We start from the raw sequence: 14,256 nt of genomic DNA on the forward strand, positions 1-14,256 counted from the left end.
TGCCATGAATCTGAATCAGGTTTCAGAGATTGTTGTTCTGGACTTGATGTTGATTAATTATACATATTGCCTGGCAGGGGAGATTTCCTCCAAAGCACAGTATGTTTGAATTGTATCCACTTGGTCAGAATTCTCACAGAAGTTTATGTGCCTTTTGTAAAAATGTGTGGCTTTTGAAGTAAAAGGATATTTGTGATAGGGAAAGCTTAGAGAAGGCCAATAGAGAAATGTGAAAAAATGGTTAACTGTGTGATTTCTTATTTTTATAAAACAAAACCTAGCATTTCCATGTTCTGGTCACAAGAAACCAATTATAGGGAAGACTGAAGATCTAAGAAGGTGAAGAGTGAAGCTCTAACCCTTGAGTTCCTGAAATTGTTAGAATTAAGTCTTGGGAAAGATAGGTTCTGCAGGTATTGAAATATGCTGAATAATACCGTATTTTAATACTTCTGCTGGAGTAGGTAATGTATTACTTGAAACCATCTTTCAATATCTAGAGAGAAGAAGCTGGTATTTTTTAAGTAGATGATTGTCAAAGTTGGGGGAAATTTCATGGAACATGGGTTTCCCAGTTTTCTCTGTTAGTTTCTTCTAGGATATGGTTGAGAAAGTGACAGTTCTTGAATACATTTTCCACACAAGGCTGTGGTGCTGTGGGTTGTTTTTTCCCACTCCTCCTATGTCATAAGTGAATTTGAAAAACAGTATTTGCCCTCTCTGTAGGAGCTCTCAGAGCTCATTTTTCTCTTATGGGTAAAAGTGGAATTCTTACTTTCTTTTTGTGTGGTTGTTTGAATTATGGAAGTGAAATGGACTTCAAATTTGTGCTTCAATTGCTTTTTCATGCTATGCTTACTGTTTAAAAGAGCCAAAAGCTATATACTGAAGAATAGTGCCCTCAAATTCTAAACCACAAATTTTTTTGGAATTGATTTTGTAGATTGTCTTAATACCAGTTTTTGTGGAGTTTCTGAGGTTTTTTGTCATTCAAATTCAGCATCTTGAAGATGAGAATTTTATTTCTAACGATTATTCAAGTTTCTTTAATAAAGGCTATATGAAGCTAAGGTGTTTATTTATACAATGTGGTTCGTTTTCCTTCTAAAAAGGCTTTTAACACTGGGAAAGGCAATTATGGAAGTCTTAAAAATCGTGTGAGATGGTTTTGGTACATGAAGCTGATACAAATGCTACAGCTTTTTCTCTAACTGTTTTGTCCCTTGCAGCATTGGCATGTGAAAGTAGAGTTATTTCAAAATTATTGATGATGCTAGGTGTGGAACGTCACATCACAGGATATGGAATCTTACATGCTTTTTGCAGGATCTGAATCTTTCACTTCAAGGAGTCTCCTGACAAAAAGACTAAGTGGTAAAAAAAGTTCCTTCCCTTCCCTTCCCTTCCCTTCCCTTCCCTTCCCTTCCCTTCCCTTCCCTTCCCTTCCCTTCCCTTCCCTTCCCTTCCCTTCCCTTCCCTTCCCTTCCCTTCCCTTCCCTTCCCTTCCCTTCCCTTCCCTTCCCTTCCCTTCCCTTCCCTTCCCTTCCCTTCCCTTCCCTTCCCTTCCCTTCCCTCTGTTCTTCTCTCAAATTCACTGAAGGAATCGATAGAATAATTTTAGGCATTGCCATCTAATTATAAATTCTATTTTGTCTCAATTAATCCTTGACTTTTATTGTCTCATTCCTTAATGTGCTGTTCTCATCTCTAAGCATTGAAACCTTCTGGAAACTCTTCAGAATAAATGGATCAATTGATAGACCTGAAAGGTGAATAGGAAAAGAAAATTCTCTGGGTGTTTTCTCCAGTGCTTCACTGCTGCTGCTTCTTAGACCAAAGTCTCAGTCCTTGCAGATATTTTGAACTTGGCCTTGCTTTCAGGTTGGGTTGCATCAGTTTTCCTGAGAGGCTTTGCAAACTAAATTCTGATTGCTTTAATGTTGAGCTGCTTTATTTGGGCTGTGGAAGAAAATGCATTACAATGGGCCAGGCTTTAATTTTTTCTTAAAAGTACCATAGATTTGAGAGGAATCAATTGTAATATAAGCAACTACTAGGTGGATGTGCAACTGCTGGCTTTTTTGGTTTTTTTTTTTTCTATTAGAAAAGTTTTAACATTACTTAATGTACTAAGTGTTTATTGAGTCACTACTGGAAGTGAAATCAGAGCATAAAATTTAGGTTAGAAAAGACCTTTAGGATCATGGAGTCCAACCATTAACCTCCCACTGCCGAGTCCACCCCTGAACCACATCCCCAAGTGCCTCATCTACATGTCTTTTAAATACCTCCAGGGACTGTGATTTCACCACAGCCTGGGCAGCCTGTTCCAATGCTTGACAACATTTCTGATGAAAAAATTTTCCCTGATATCCAATCACTGTACATGCTTTCTAAATTACGTGTCTTTAGTTTTGTTTTATTGGGGTTTTTTTGTTTGTTTGTTTGGTGTTTTTTTTTTTGTTTTTTTTTTTTTTTACATCTCATACTTATCCTGAGTAGACTTTTTGGAACCTGGAGTTTTGGCCAAAGATTTATTCTTCAAATGCTGTGGCCTATGTTATATCCAGTCAAGGGACAGCTAATAACCTGCCTGGACTGAACACATTGGATGAGGCGTTTAGGAAACATAAGAATGAAAATAAAACTGTTAGGTTGTCACAGATAGGAAGTTACCCTGAGGTTTGCCAGAAATACAAATGCAGCAGCCCCACCCTCAGGCAGCTCCACACACACCATTCTGACAAAACAAAAAACAGTATAATCTGTCAGGTGTTCCATTAAAATGTACAAAATATGGCCACAAACTCAAACTTCCAGGCCAGGTTGTACAGAAGTCACTTGATTGTACCTGGCAGAATCAGATCTCTATTACCTAGGCAAATTTAGATTATCAAGACTTGATTAATTTGAATTCTCACTAACCAGAGGTGGATGTGAATGAGAAATTCTTCCTAATTGACCATTTGCTCTTTCCACCACTTTTGCCTTTTGCATATGAAGAATACCTGGATTTCTGGTGGGATTACAGTGTTCTTTTTCCCCCTAACTGTTGGAATGGGAAAGAGGGGCTTTTTTTTTTTCCCAGCTTACATTTTCCTGCCTTATTTCTTGGGAATGGCTCTTGTTCTTCCTGTGTATAAAAACATGCTTTTGGCATGTCTGTTAGGTAAGCACATCTCACAAAGTTCTCATGAGCTGTTTTAAGCTGCTGGCCAGGCTTTGGTGACTGGATTTGGTGCAGGAAATCTTGTGAGCTTCTCAGGGATGCACATCAATCTGAATAAATCCATCACACAGCCTTACCAGCCATGCAGGAGAAAGCCTTGAGCAACCTCCTCTGAAATGCAGTGTTGACCCTGCTTTGAGCAGGAGCTTGGGTTGGATGACCTGCTGGTCTGAATTTTGGCAGAATTTACTGTTCCATTTGGTGGATTCAGACTTGTTGATAAAACCTTCTCAAAATTCAGTGGCTTGCATATTCGTTGTCCATGGAAAGTTTCCTTCCTTTCATGGCATGTGACTGGAGAGCTTCTCAAACCTTTTAGGACACGACTGTCTGAGAACTGCAATGTTTTGGAAATGACCTGGGCTGGATGACCTACTGTGTCTTTTCCAACCATAATTTCTATGACTCTGTAATTTTGAGGTTGACTTCTTGTTGCCCAATTTTACAGTTACTTAATTCCAGTATCGGGCATATTTCAAGAGACCACATTTAGTCATGGTAAGACTGTGTGGGTTGTTTTGTCTTTTTCTGTTATTTTCCAAATCCTGGAGATTGTCAGCACTTAATGTATTCTTTCCTATCCTGGTGCCACAAATAATTTCCTACCCAGTGAGGAAAGAAAAGTCTGATTCCCCATTTTGGAATAAATGGTTGATTTAAAGAACTTGCTCCCAGATTTGTTGCAGTTCTAAGGAGAGGTGTTAGGCTACTTTTGTTATTTATTTGTACCAGAAATGCATTTACATAATGAGAATAAGGAATAGAATTGAGAAATTTTGTATTTGGTCAAATTTTCAGCATTGTTATCAGTTAAATTTATAATGAATTATTAATACATTTTTAGAGCTAAATGCACATGTACTTTGAAGACTGTGAATGTCTCCTATTTCTTTTTCTAAACATTTCCTGTAACATTGATGTGGCCCTTTTCCCTGCAGAAGGCTCCCTTTTTATGCAAGAAGAGATCATATTTTGGGAAATACATCACCTAATAAGAACTCTTGAACCAGCACTCTTTGAAGAGAACCTCAGCCTTTGAGTTTTTGAAGTGCCTTATATCAGCATCCCTCAGGATTTATTCCATGCTTTCTATCCTAACCTGCTGCCTGCATATTTATGACCCACGTTGAGTTTGCCAATTTATTGGTGTTTTTAGATATTTTTTTTTTTCCACAGCAATCAAAGCATGGAAACAAATCAGGATTTCCTTTTGAAACAGAGGTGCACATACATGTATGAATATATATTGTATGCACCCAAAGAGCAAAGAGACATAGAATTCTCTCACCTGGGGGAGAATCACTTGGCCTGTCATTCCTGTGGGATTTCTGAAGAACTGGAAATTGGAGGATTAGCATCTAGATGTGAAAATACCATTTGTACTACAGAGACTTGCTGGGGATTTGTTTATCTTTTGTTTCATTGGAGTGATGTGTGGAATAATTCGTAAATTATTCATGCTGTTACAGCCACAAAATGTCTGTGTTTCAAATTTGTGGGGTAAAGGTAATCTTAGGTCAGAATAGTCCTGGGATTGTTACCAGGCTTAAAAAACTGTATATGAAATGCAGTAAAAAAGATGATGGATTCAATAACAGGTTGCTCTCCAGTTTTTCTTCTGCCCTACATTCTTTTTCTCTATCAAAAGTTCTGTTTTATTTATGCATAGTTTCTTATAAATGCTCTTGAAGGAGAAATGGAAATCCTCACATGTTTTCCTTACAGGGCCTTCTGTCTTTACTGCCTCAGGTCAGTGTTGTATTTGAAGAGAAATCAAAGTAGTTAATCACTTCTTAGAACATGATTTTACATATTTTCTATTTTTGTTTGCCTTTTATTTTTTTAGAGACTCTCCATTTTAGCATGCCTTTCCAAAGTTGCTTTAATTCTTGTTGAACTCCTCTGAACTCGTTCCAGTTTGTGTTTTTAAAATACAGTGCTGAATGTAATTTCTCTGGTTGAGACAGAGCCAGTTCTGAGATGATGGGAATAATGTCTCATGCATTTTGTGGAGAAAATCTGCTTTGAAGGAACTTTGTGTAGAGCCTGTAAGACCTGTTGATGTGATACAGAATGTATCACAGATAAAATACCTGTTTGCCTTTCTAAAGGCTCCCTTTCTCCAGCTGGCTGCTCTGCCTGGTGCCTGAACAGTGGGTTGTGCAGCGATTGTGTCAATCTTCAGTCTGGTTTTGGGTGGTTTTTCCCAGAATGTGGCATGAATACAGTGTCATTCTCAGTTTGTGCTGTCTTCATCTGCAGTCCTGTGCTGTCCACACAATCTCCATCCATTATTTCTGCACACACGTGCTGCATTCTTGAGCTGTGTGTTAAAGCTCTGAATGTTAATAGACTGCATGCTATGTTTGACCAATTAACCTTAACACTGATTGGAAAAATACCCAATTACCTTCTTTCTCTCTTGGAAAATGAACCAGCACAAAACCCAACTGACACAGAGCCAACAAAACACCTCCTAGTCCCTAGGAGTTCTTATACCACATGAGACTATTGAACAATACTCCAGTTTAGACAAATATTTCTAGTTACACTGTGATAGTGATGATTTATCATTGAATCACAGAGTGGTTTGGGTTGGAAGGGACCTTAAAGATCACCCAGTCCCATGGCAGGGGCATCTTCCACCAGAACAGGTTGCTCCAAGCCCCATCCAACCTGTCCTTGGGCACTTCCAGGGATGGGGCAGCCACAGCTTCTCTGGGCGCCCTGTGCCAGGGCCTCCCCACCATCACAGGAAAGGATTTCTTCCTAACATCCAGTCTGAACCTACTCTCTTGTAAACAGTCCCTTTCCATCTTTTCTGCAGTAATGAAAGTTTATCCAGCCTATAGACTGTTTTAACTGAAGTCTGTTAGCTTTATAAACATTTTAACATCCTAAAAAGACCATATAGGTTTTTTGGATCATACTTCCTTCATTTACCTCTCAGAATTACAGATATATATATATATATATATTTTATTAATACATAATACCTTTCTTTCAACAGCTTTGTATATCTTGAGTTAGTTTCATTGGCTGAGTAACTTAGCCTGCTATTTTTTTTTTAAAGGAACTGCAATTTAACTATAAATATATCCAAATGCCACAGAATTCAGGGCTGCAAGTCAAAAATGCTGATCAGTTTGTAAAATCTTAATCAGTCCCTCCATGAAACCTAGGGACGGACCTCTGTGGTAGGAGAAAAATTTCCAGAAATTCACCACAGTCTTTTTCCAAGCTGCAGTTTGTTCTGATGCTGCCAGACAGCTAAGAAGATATGGGAAAAGCAGGAAATCTTTTTGGATTTAATCACAGTGCTGATTTGGAAAAGCAACTTAACAATGGAAAATATTTTTTATGCTTTAAATCATAAACACAAAACTATACGAGGTCGATGGTAGATCACGACTGCATTAAGATAGATTGTTTTCCTTATGAGTAAAGATAACCCTACAATTTGGAGTCTGGTGGTCAGAAATCCTATTTCTTATACATATTTATGTATTTATCTGTTTATTTTATATATATATATATATATATATATATATATATATATCCAGACTAGATTATTTGATGGTTGTTGTACCATTTGTAGAGGTACCGGGGACCAGTTTGCTATACCTGAAATATTTAGATATAACATTGAGGTGACATCTTCATATTTTCCTCTATGAGGAAGCTTTTCCTGCATTTTTACTTTCAAAAGATCTTGGACTATGTTGATGGGCAGTGCTTATGTTTTCCCCAAGTTCTGTTGTAAAACACCCAATGTTTTGTATTTAACTCGATCAATAAAAAAGCGCTTCTTAAGCGAGATCTTGCAGTTCTTGGCCTTGCATCCTCTGTGTGAAAAAGTTCTCATTTAGGCCCCTTTATCTGTTTTAGGACTTAAAAAATGATGGAGACTTCAGGTGGGATGTGCAGATGAGACTGGAGGGAAGGACTGAATGCTCATTCCCGAGCGAGCGGGGGATGAGGTTATGAAAATGTTTTAAAATCAAGATTTCTTTTGTGTTCTAGTGCCTGCTGAAGGATGGATGATGATGACTTTGGAGGATTTGAGGTAAGCTGTTTGGATAACTTTGCTTTGAAATTTAACAACTTTCAACTATTTTATGGACATTTGTAGCATTTTGTAAAATATGTAACAGTTTCTTCTTGTTTCCAGGCAGCAGAGAGTTATGAGTTTGGAAATGGTGAAAAGCAGACCACATCTCCTGCTATTGCTTGGGCAGCATTTCCTACAGGTATTGACAGAATCACTGTAAAAAATCTTAATATTCTATTCCTGTCATTATGTACTCACTGTAAAAATCAGGGCTTAGAAGGGTGTATACAACAAAATAATGGACAATAAAAGAATAGCCAGCAGTCAAAGCTTGAGCATAAGAATGTTCCTGAGCAATTATTTTGGGAAGCTGCACTTCTCAAAGTTATACTTTATTGAGGAATGAAAGAGAAATTCAGTTTATACAGTAGAAAAGGAATGAAAGTTCTTCATTCAAAGGATATTTTTTTCTACTGAATGTGGAAGATTTGATGCAAATTGTAGGAAAACAGAAAAAGTTAAAAATGGGATTGTGATGAAGTGTTTTACTTGCTTTGGGGAAGAGAATAATCGTTTTTACTTGAGCCCTTTATATAATTGAAAAATATATTACACATTCTTTTTGTCAAGCAGAAGCAGAAACATTAGGGAACTGTTGTATTAATTTATACAAGTGCCTGGTGCCTGTCTGGATTTTAGAAAATTGATAGAAGTTTATTGATAAATGTATATTATCAATAGAACAAAAAATATTATGGAGGTCTTACTGATTTTGTTGTGGTCTGGATTTCACAAAACAGAACAGCACTTTTGCTGCACCAGGAAAAAAATGACCTACAACCCACATTGTATTGTTATGAGGAATAAATGATACAAAATAAGGCAGGGATTTTTCTTAACATGAGCTCTCTGTAAATCATGTTCTTAAAATGCTTTTATTAATTTCTTTCTTGCTTTTATCTCTTACAGAATAATTAGTTTTATTTGTCATTGAAACAGACGGAAACAAATACTAAGGAAACAATATTTTTCCAAATAACTTTATTATTCATCTTGTCATTTTGACTGTTTTTTAAAATTACTGCTGAAATTCAGTAGCATGTTTTAATGTATTTAATAAATTAAATCAAATAGAGATGTGCAGTGTCTGTCAGTAAAATCCTGTAAAGTGTGTAGGATTGAAATTATTTGTACATAACACAGAAGTTTTTTGTATGATTTTAAGTGACACAGAAGTCCTGGGATAAGTTATACCAAGGTATTTTAAACATTTCAAAATTAAAAGAAAACTCCTGAATTCTGGATATTTTGTTACTGTAAAATCTTTAAGTGACTTTTTCATGCAAATATTGCTGTGAATAAATTAGTTTATTGCAATAGGCAAGGTTTTAATTGTATTGTCCAAGTGCTTCTTGGGCATTGACTTCTAGGTGGATGGTTTTAGTAACAGAAATAACTGAATTGTCTGCCCTATGTTATCTATCTATAAACATGTTCCTGTCTTACCCTAGAAATTTCTTAGTAAGTCTTGCTGAAAAATTCAAATGTATTATGGTGCTATTGGGGTGATTTTGATAAATCTGGGGGGTGATAACGTTGTATACACCCAAGGTTTGATAAACTTTCCAGAGGAGGAGTTACTCATCTTGTGAATTTCCTCCATGTCTGCTGTTTGGAAGTTATAAAACAAAACACTGCAGCCTGTAGCTGTATTTTTCAGTGTGCAGGCAGAATTCAGAAATTATTTCTAAGGCCTCAATGGTGACTTCATTGCAATTTTGCCCTTGAAATTGGTCTTGGGCTTCTTACTGTTTTTTTGGTAGTATGGACCACATGGCTGTAGATTTAAAATGTTAGGATAGTAGATGCAATTCTTTTTTTTTCTAGAATAGTTTGGCTTTGAAGGAATAAAATGTGGGGAAGAGCTTTGTGCTGTGAATTACCAGAAATCATCTTAAGGGTGCATCAGAGTGGTTTTTCTCACTGTGGTCACAAAACCAGTTTTAAACTTTCTACCTGAATGTTACTTTTAATGAAAATGTTCAGGGATAGAGTTTTCAGTGTATGCAGATTAACTGAAAGGGTCCTTGAATTGTAATATCAAGAAAGGGGAGTTGAGGAAGGAAATTTAATTTTTTTTCTGGGTTTTTTTTTTTTTATTTTTAACAGCTGAAACCTACATGTAGGGGAGCTGTGCTAGAAGTAGTTTGCAACATTCTACAAAAATATGTCAAATAATTTTTATATGGTGTTTTTCTCAGAGCTCTGCTGTCATATTACTTCTTAATTGCTAGATATAACTAACATCCAGTTAGTAAATATTACCCATGTGATACATTTGATATTTGATGTCTTCATCCTTCACTCAGTACGAAGGATGGGACTCAATTGGAATGTTGATTTAACAGCTCATGTTCATCCATTTGGTTTTGTTTTCAGAATTTCTGACCCCCCCAGGGAATTTTAATCATTGTTTAAGCTTCATTACCAGCTAAAAGACACGGAATTTTCCTTGCATTTCCTTGTTATTAGTATCTAATAATTTCTGAAGATCAGGCTGTCCCTGCTCTCTGCTGCTATTAACAAACTGCATGGTTCTGGCAGCTCTTACATACAAATTTATGTCAGAATATTCTTAATTTTGGGAAGCCTGGTCTTCAGAAATTATTAGATACTTTTAAAGTACAATTCTGGCAATAACATATATCTGCATCTTATTTCAGCCTTTTCAGGTGTATGACTTTTGATATACCTGTGATTGAGTGAATGCTTCTTTTCTCTATAGTGCTGCAGCTCTGATCATTGAACAATAAATTTATTTGAAAATTCATCAGACTTAGCCTGTTGAAGTCAGGTCAAGTAGTTCCAACAGAGGCAAGTTTTTGTTTCAGGGGTTGTGAAACTGTTCCATTATGGCAACTAAGGCATGGTAAGCAGGAATGATTTAGGAGTTCTCTTTATAAGCGAATTTTGAGCTGAATTAAGTGCAATTTCACCAGTATATACACAAGAGGAATGAATTAAGAGAGGTTGAATTACAGACATAGCACATGCAGTTCTAGGAATGTCTAATTTATGAATCTTTAGCATTGCTGAAAAGTGAAAAGAAGGTTTTGTAAAAAAAGATGTTTGAATGATACCTTGGAGAGTTGCCACCTTTTCTTGTCTTCTGCAAGGTCATGTGTTTAGTTGAAAACTTTAAACCAAAATGTTCAGAAGTGCTCACCAGTGGTTGCTCCTCATTTCCTAGGCTTCATTTTGACAACTTAAGGAGTGGGGATTTTGTTTCTGGTTTGGTTTTTTCTCCCCTTTAAGATGCAAAGCATTCATTACTATAATTAAACTACTGAAAGCTCCACCTGATTGTAGGAGATTGCACATAAAACTCTACTACCTGAAAAATGGAGTTTTGTCTCTAGGATTGGACACCCCAAAATATGTGAATACCTAAAGCTCTAATCTCAGCAAGTCCACACTCCTCATAGGTGCCCAGTCTCCATGGATGTTTTTAGTTTTGTGATAAATTATTTATATGTGAACTATGCCTGTGCTATGGTAATCCTCACCAAAGGTTGAACACTCTCATCACAAGGATCATGGTCAGTTTTTCCATGTGAGCTGACAGTTTTAGTAAGAGAGCCACTTGCCTGCTTGGTCAGAAATTGCCTGGTACATTATTTTAGCTGTTTTTCAATCAGATGGAAATTGATTTAAAACTGAGACTCACGCCATTAAGTGATAGCATGAAGCTGGGACTCTAAGGTTTGTTTAGATACAAAAAGATCATTTTCTATGTCACTTCACTGCCACTTGAACTAACAGAGTAGGTAATTGTTATTGGAAGCTGCATTTGAAAGGAGACATTTGGAATGGAAGGGGAGTTTTATCTTAAGGTATTTAAAAGAAAGCCAAAAAAGTCCCATTTCCAGTTGTGGAGAAGAGTTAACTATTAAAATGCAGTTACCTAAACTGGTTCCTGTTCTGTTTGTTGAAATACTCTCCTCTAGGCTTTGTAGCCAAGTTTCCATTTTCTGCTGAGCTGTGATTTTTTTTTTTTTCTATTTTTTTGGCCACATCCAGATCTACTATCATTGCAGTTACCCTACTGATACTTTTCTGCCTCATGGTCTATTTTCTTTCTTCTTTTCATTCAATGTGGTTTGCATGTTCCTCTGTGTTATTCCTGAATCCTAGAACTGGCAGCTGAAGAAGGTGGGACAGAGAGTGCCTGGATTCAAGGGTTAGTGTGAGTTTTAAATGCCTCGAGGCCAGTTATACACTCTGGTTTGCACTGAGTACTTGTGCAGTGTGGAACAGGATATCCAGAGGCTGAGCCTTGCTCCAGGCTAGTGGCATCTTTTACATGTTGCCAGAGTTGTAATAATAATGGGAGCTGCTTTTTCTGAAACAATTGGATGTGCTTTTTTGCCTATTGCAATGACACACCTGGAAATGACAGTGTCAAAAGTTTGCAGGACTTTGCTGTTAAATTAAAAATGTGTGCAAAACTTTCTCTTTTTCTTTCTTTTTGTTTAGTTTGTTTAGTTTATATATTTTTTTAAAACCAATATTTTCTGTTGTGCTGGGTTGGTAATGCTGATCCACTATTGAAGCATTTTATGGTATAACTGTAATTTGGTATAGAAGAGCTCTCAGTCCAGAATTGATTCCACTTCAAGTTTATTAGCTAGAGAGTTATGTACTTTGTTGTATTTTTATCTCTTAAAAAATATAAAGCTATTTTATTGTGTGCCTTGGCAAACTGTATGTGGCTTCTAAGACAGTTGTGGATTTTTTTAACTTCAGAATGTATAAAACTTGGGAAATTATGAATATAGTTTTCCCATTGACTGAAACTGGTTACAGATCATGCTGAAGCTGTAAGTCTGTGTGAATCAAAGGAGACAGAGTTAAAACTGATCCTTTTGAGAGCTGTTGTCTTGTAAAACCTCTGTGTAAATTAAAAGTCTAAATTGATTGTGACTGAATTTATTGTGTAAGTCTAAATTTATTATGATTTTGATTGTCCTTAAGTTGATACTACTGAAAAACTCAGGCGCTTTAGGTGAATTACTTTTCAGTGCAATTGAATTGTAAGAGGTACATAAGCTTAGTATGACTAGACTTGTGATGGGTTTTTCTAGGCATGGACTCCAGAAACAAAACTAATTTTTGGGTATTTCTCCATATTGTGTGTGTTTTCTGTTTTTTAGTACCTGAAGTCCATAGATCTCCTGATGTTCTCCTGGAGCACTCTGTGCCTTCTTCCTGCCTGCTTCCTTCTGACCCTTTCATTTTATCAAGTGATAATGTGGCAACAGTTATTCAAACAGGCAAGGGTGTGATAAATCCAGCTGTTCCTGAAGAACAGGTAAAGTTTCGGTCTTCAGTGTGAGAACTCAGTGTATTAAATATCAGTGTTGCATCTTTTTTGTGCACGTTTAGGTTGAAATGCTTTTTAAGGGAAAAAGGTTCTTGGATTTCTGTGATGCAGACTTTGAAGTGAAATGATTTTTAGATTGTTTATGAAACCTATAACTGATAGAAACCATACTACTTTGATCTGAGCTGCAAGAGAGATAACTGTGTTGGAGTTATTAAAAGTTAAAAGGCACGCTGATGGTGATTTCCATGCTGATTTCCTTCCAGGCATGAAGGAAATATCAGCAGGAAGGTTCTCTCAAAAACCTGGCTACTGTTAAAGCTTGTCATACTTGTATGTTTTCTCAACTAGGTTTTTAGGATTTTCAAGGATGGGGCTCTGAGCAACCTGGTGTAGTGAAAGGCATCCCATCCCTGCCCATGCCAGGGCATTGGAACAAGATGATCTTCAAGGTCCCTTCCAATCCAAAACGTTCTATGATTAAAGAATTAATGTTTAATCTTTACCTAATTATAATTATATTAATTTTAGGTGGGGGGGGTTAAATTGCTTTACTTTGTTTTTTCCCCATTACTTTTAAAGTTGATTTTTTTTTTTTGGTGGTCTAGTTGTGGGTTCTTAATCTCTCAGGTGGCTGCAGTGCTGCTGAGAACTGAGCTTTGTTTCTTTCTGGGGTGTGAAAATGTTTAGTTTTCAACTAAACAACTATGTGAGCAAGGAAGGAAAAAGCCTTTCTGCCTGGGGATTATCATAAGAATTCTATCAGAATCACAAGAGCTGCTGCAGATGAGACTTAAATAGATTTACCCTTATGAGTTTTTTACTGCCATTAATTGCAGTGACCCCCTTTTGAACTTGTTGATTCATTGTAAACTTCCTTGTTTCAGGATGTGGGGTAGTACATGCTTCAATTAGAAAAGGCTCTTTCTCACTGTGTAGCAATCAGTGTTTTTGGGCTATTTGTCAACTCTCCTGTTTGCAGCACTTCCTTGGTTTTTTCTTCTTCAGGTATACTTATCAAGTCTTAAGGCTGCTCCTGGTGAAATCTGAATTTCATGATTAAGTCAGATTTTCATTTTCTGATCATTTAAATGCATTTCTTTAGAACTATTTAAAAAAAATTCACGAAATACAGGTTTTGGTTTAACGGAGCCTTATCTTTTTCCTTTGAGGGGCATCTGTATGTTCACACTTCCAGAAAGAGTGTGGCTCAAATTGTGAATTAATTAGTTAATAAGTTACCATTTTGTGTTCGTTCCCAGGCTAATGTAGCATGGAAAGCCTATAAATAGTGAAGAAGAGATCTGACCAAATGCAAATAATATCAAAGAAATGTATAAATCCAAAAGTTATGGGTTTCTGTTTCTTGAGAGGGAGGAGTGTTTGTTTTCTTTTTTGACTGATGCCAGGCGCGGTAATTTTCTGTGTTGAAGCTCTTCATCAGGCTCTTTGACAAAGTTTTGATAAGTAAATGTCTTTTACTGGAAGCATGATCAAAAAGTGATTTTCTTCACCCACCACAGATCCTGCCTTTTTAAATTTTGGCTAACAGTGAATAACCTTCAACCTTTCTTGTTTGAGCTAGGCCAGCAA

General features: G+C 36.6%; 1 protein-coding gene across 2 annotated transcripts in view; it reads left to right on the forward strand.

Moving 5' to 3' along the window:
- CCDC91 (coiled-coil domain containing 91) overlaps positions 1-14,256 on the forward strand; it is a 114,634-nt gene that overhangs the window by 15,257 nt on the left and 85,121 nt on the right. For both annotated transcript variants that reach the window (XM_071422342.1, XM_071422343.1), the window contains exons 2-4: positions 7,253-7,295; positions 7,401-7,479; positions 12,494-12,651. In XM_071422342.1, coding sequence (XP_071278443.1) covers positions 7,266-7,295; positions 7,401-7,479; positions 12,494-12,651 — 267 coding nt within the window. In that variant the 5' untranslated portion in view covers positions 7,253-7,265. The remainder of the gene's footprint in view (positions 1-7,252; positions 7,296-7,400; positions 7,480-12,493; positions 12,652-14,256) is intronic.

This window comes from Agelaius tricolor, unplaced genomic scaffold (assembly GCF_023055355.1).
Source record: "Agelaius tricolor isolate 1412-34295 unplaced genomic scaffold, bAgeTri1.0.p SCAF_3, whole genome shotgun sequence".
NCBI classification, from domain to species: Eukaryota; Metazoa; Chordata; class Aves; order Passeriformes; family Icteridae; genus Agelaius; species Agelaius tricolor.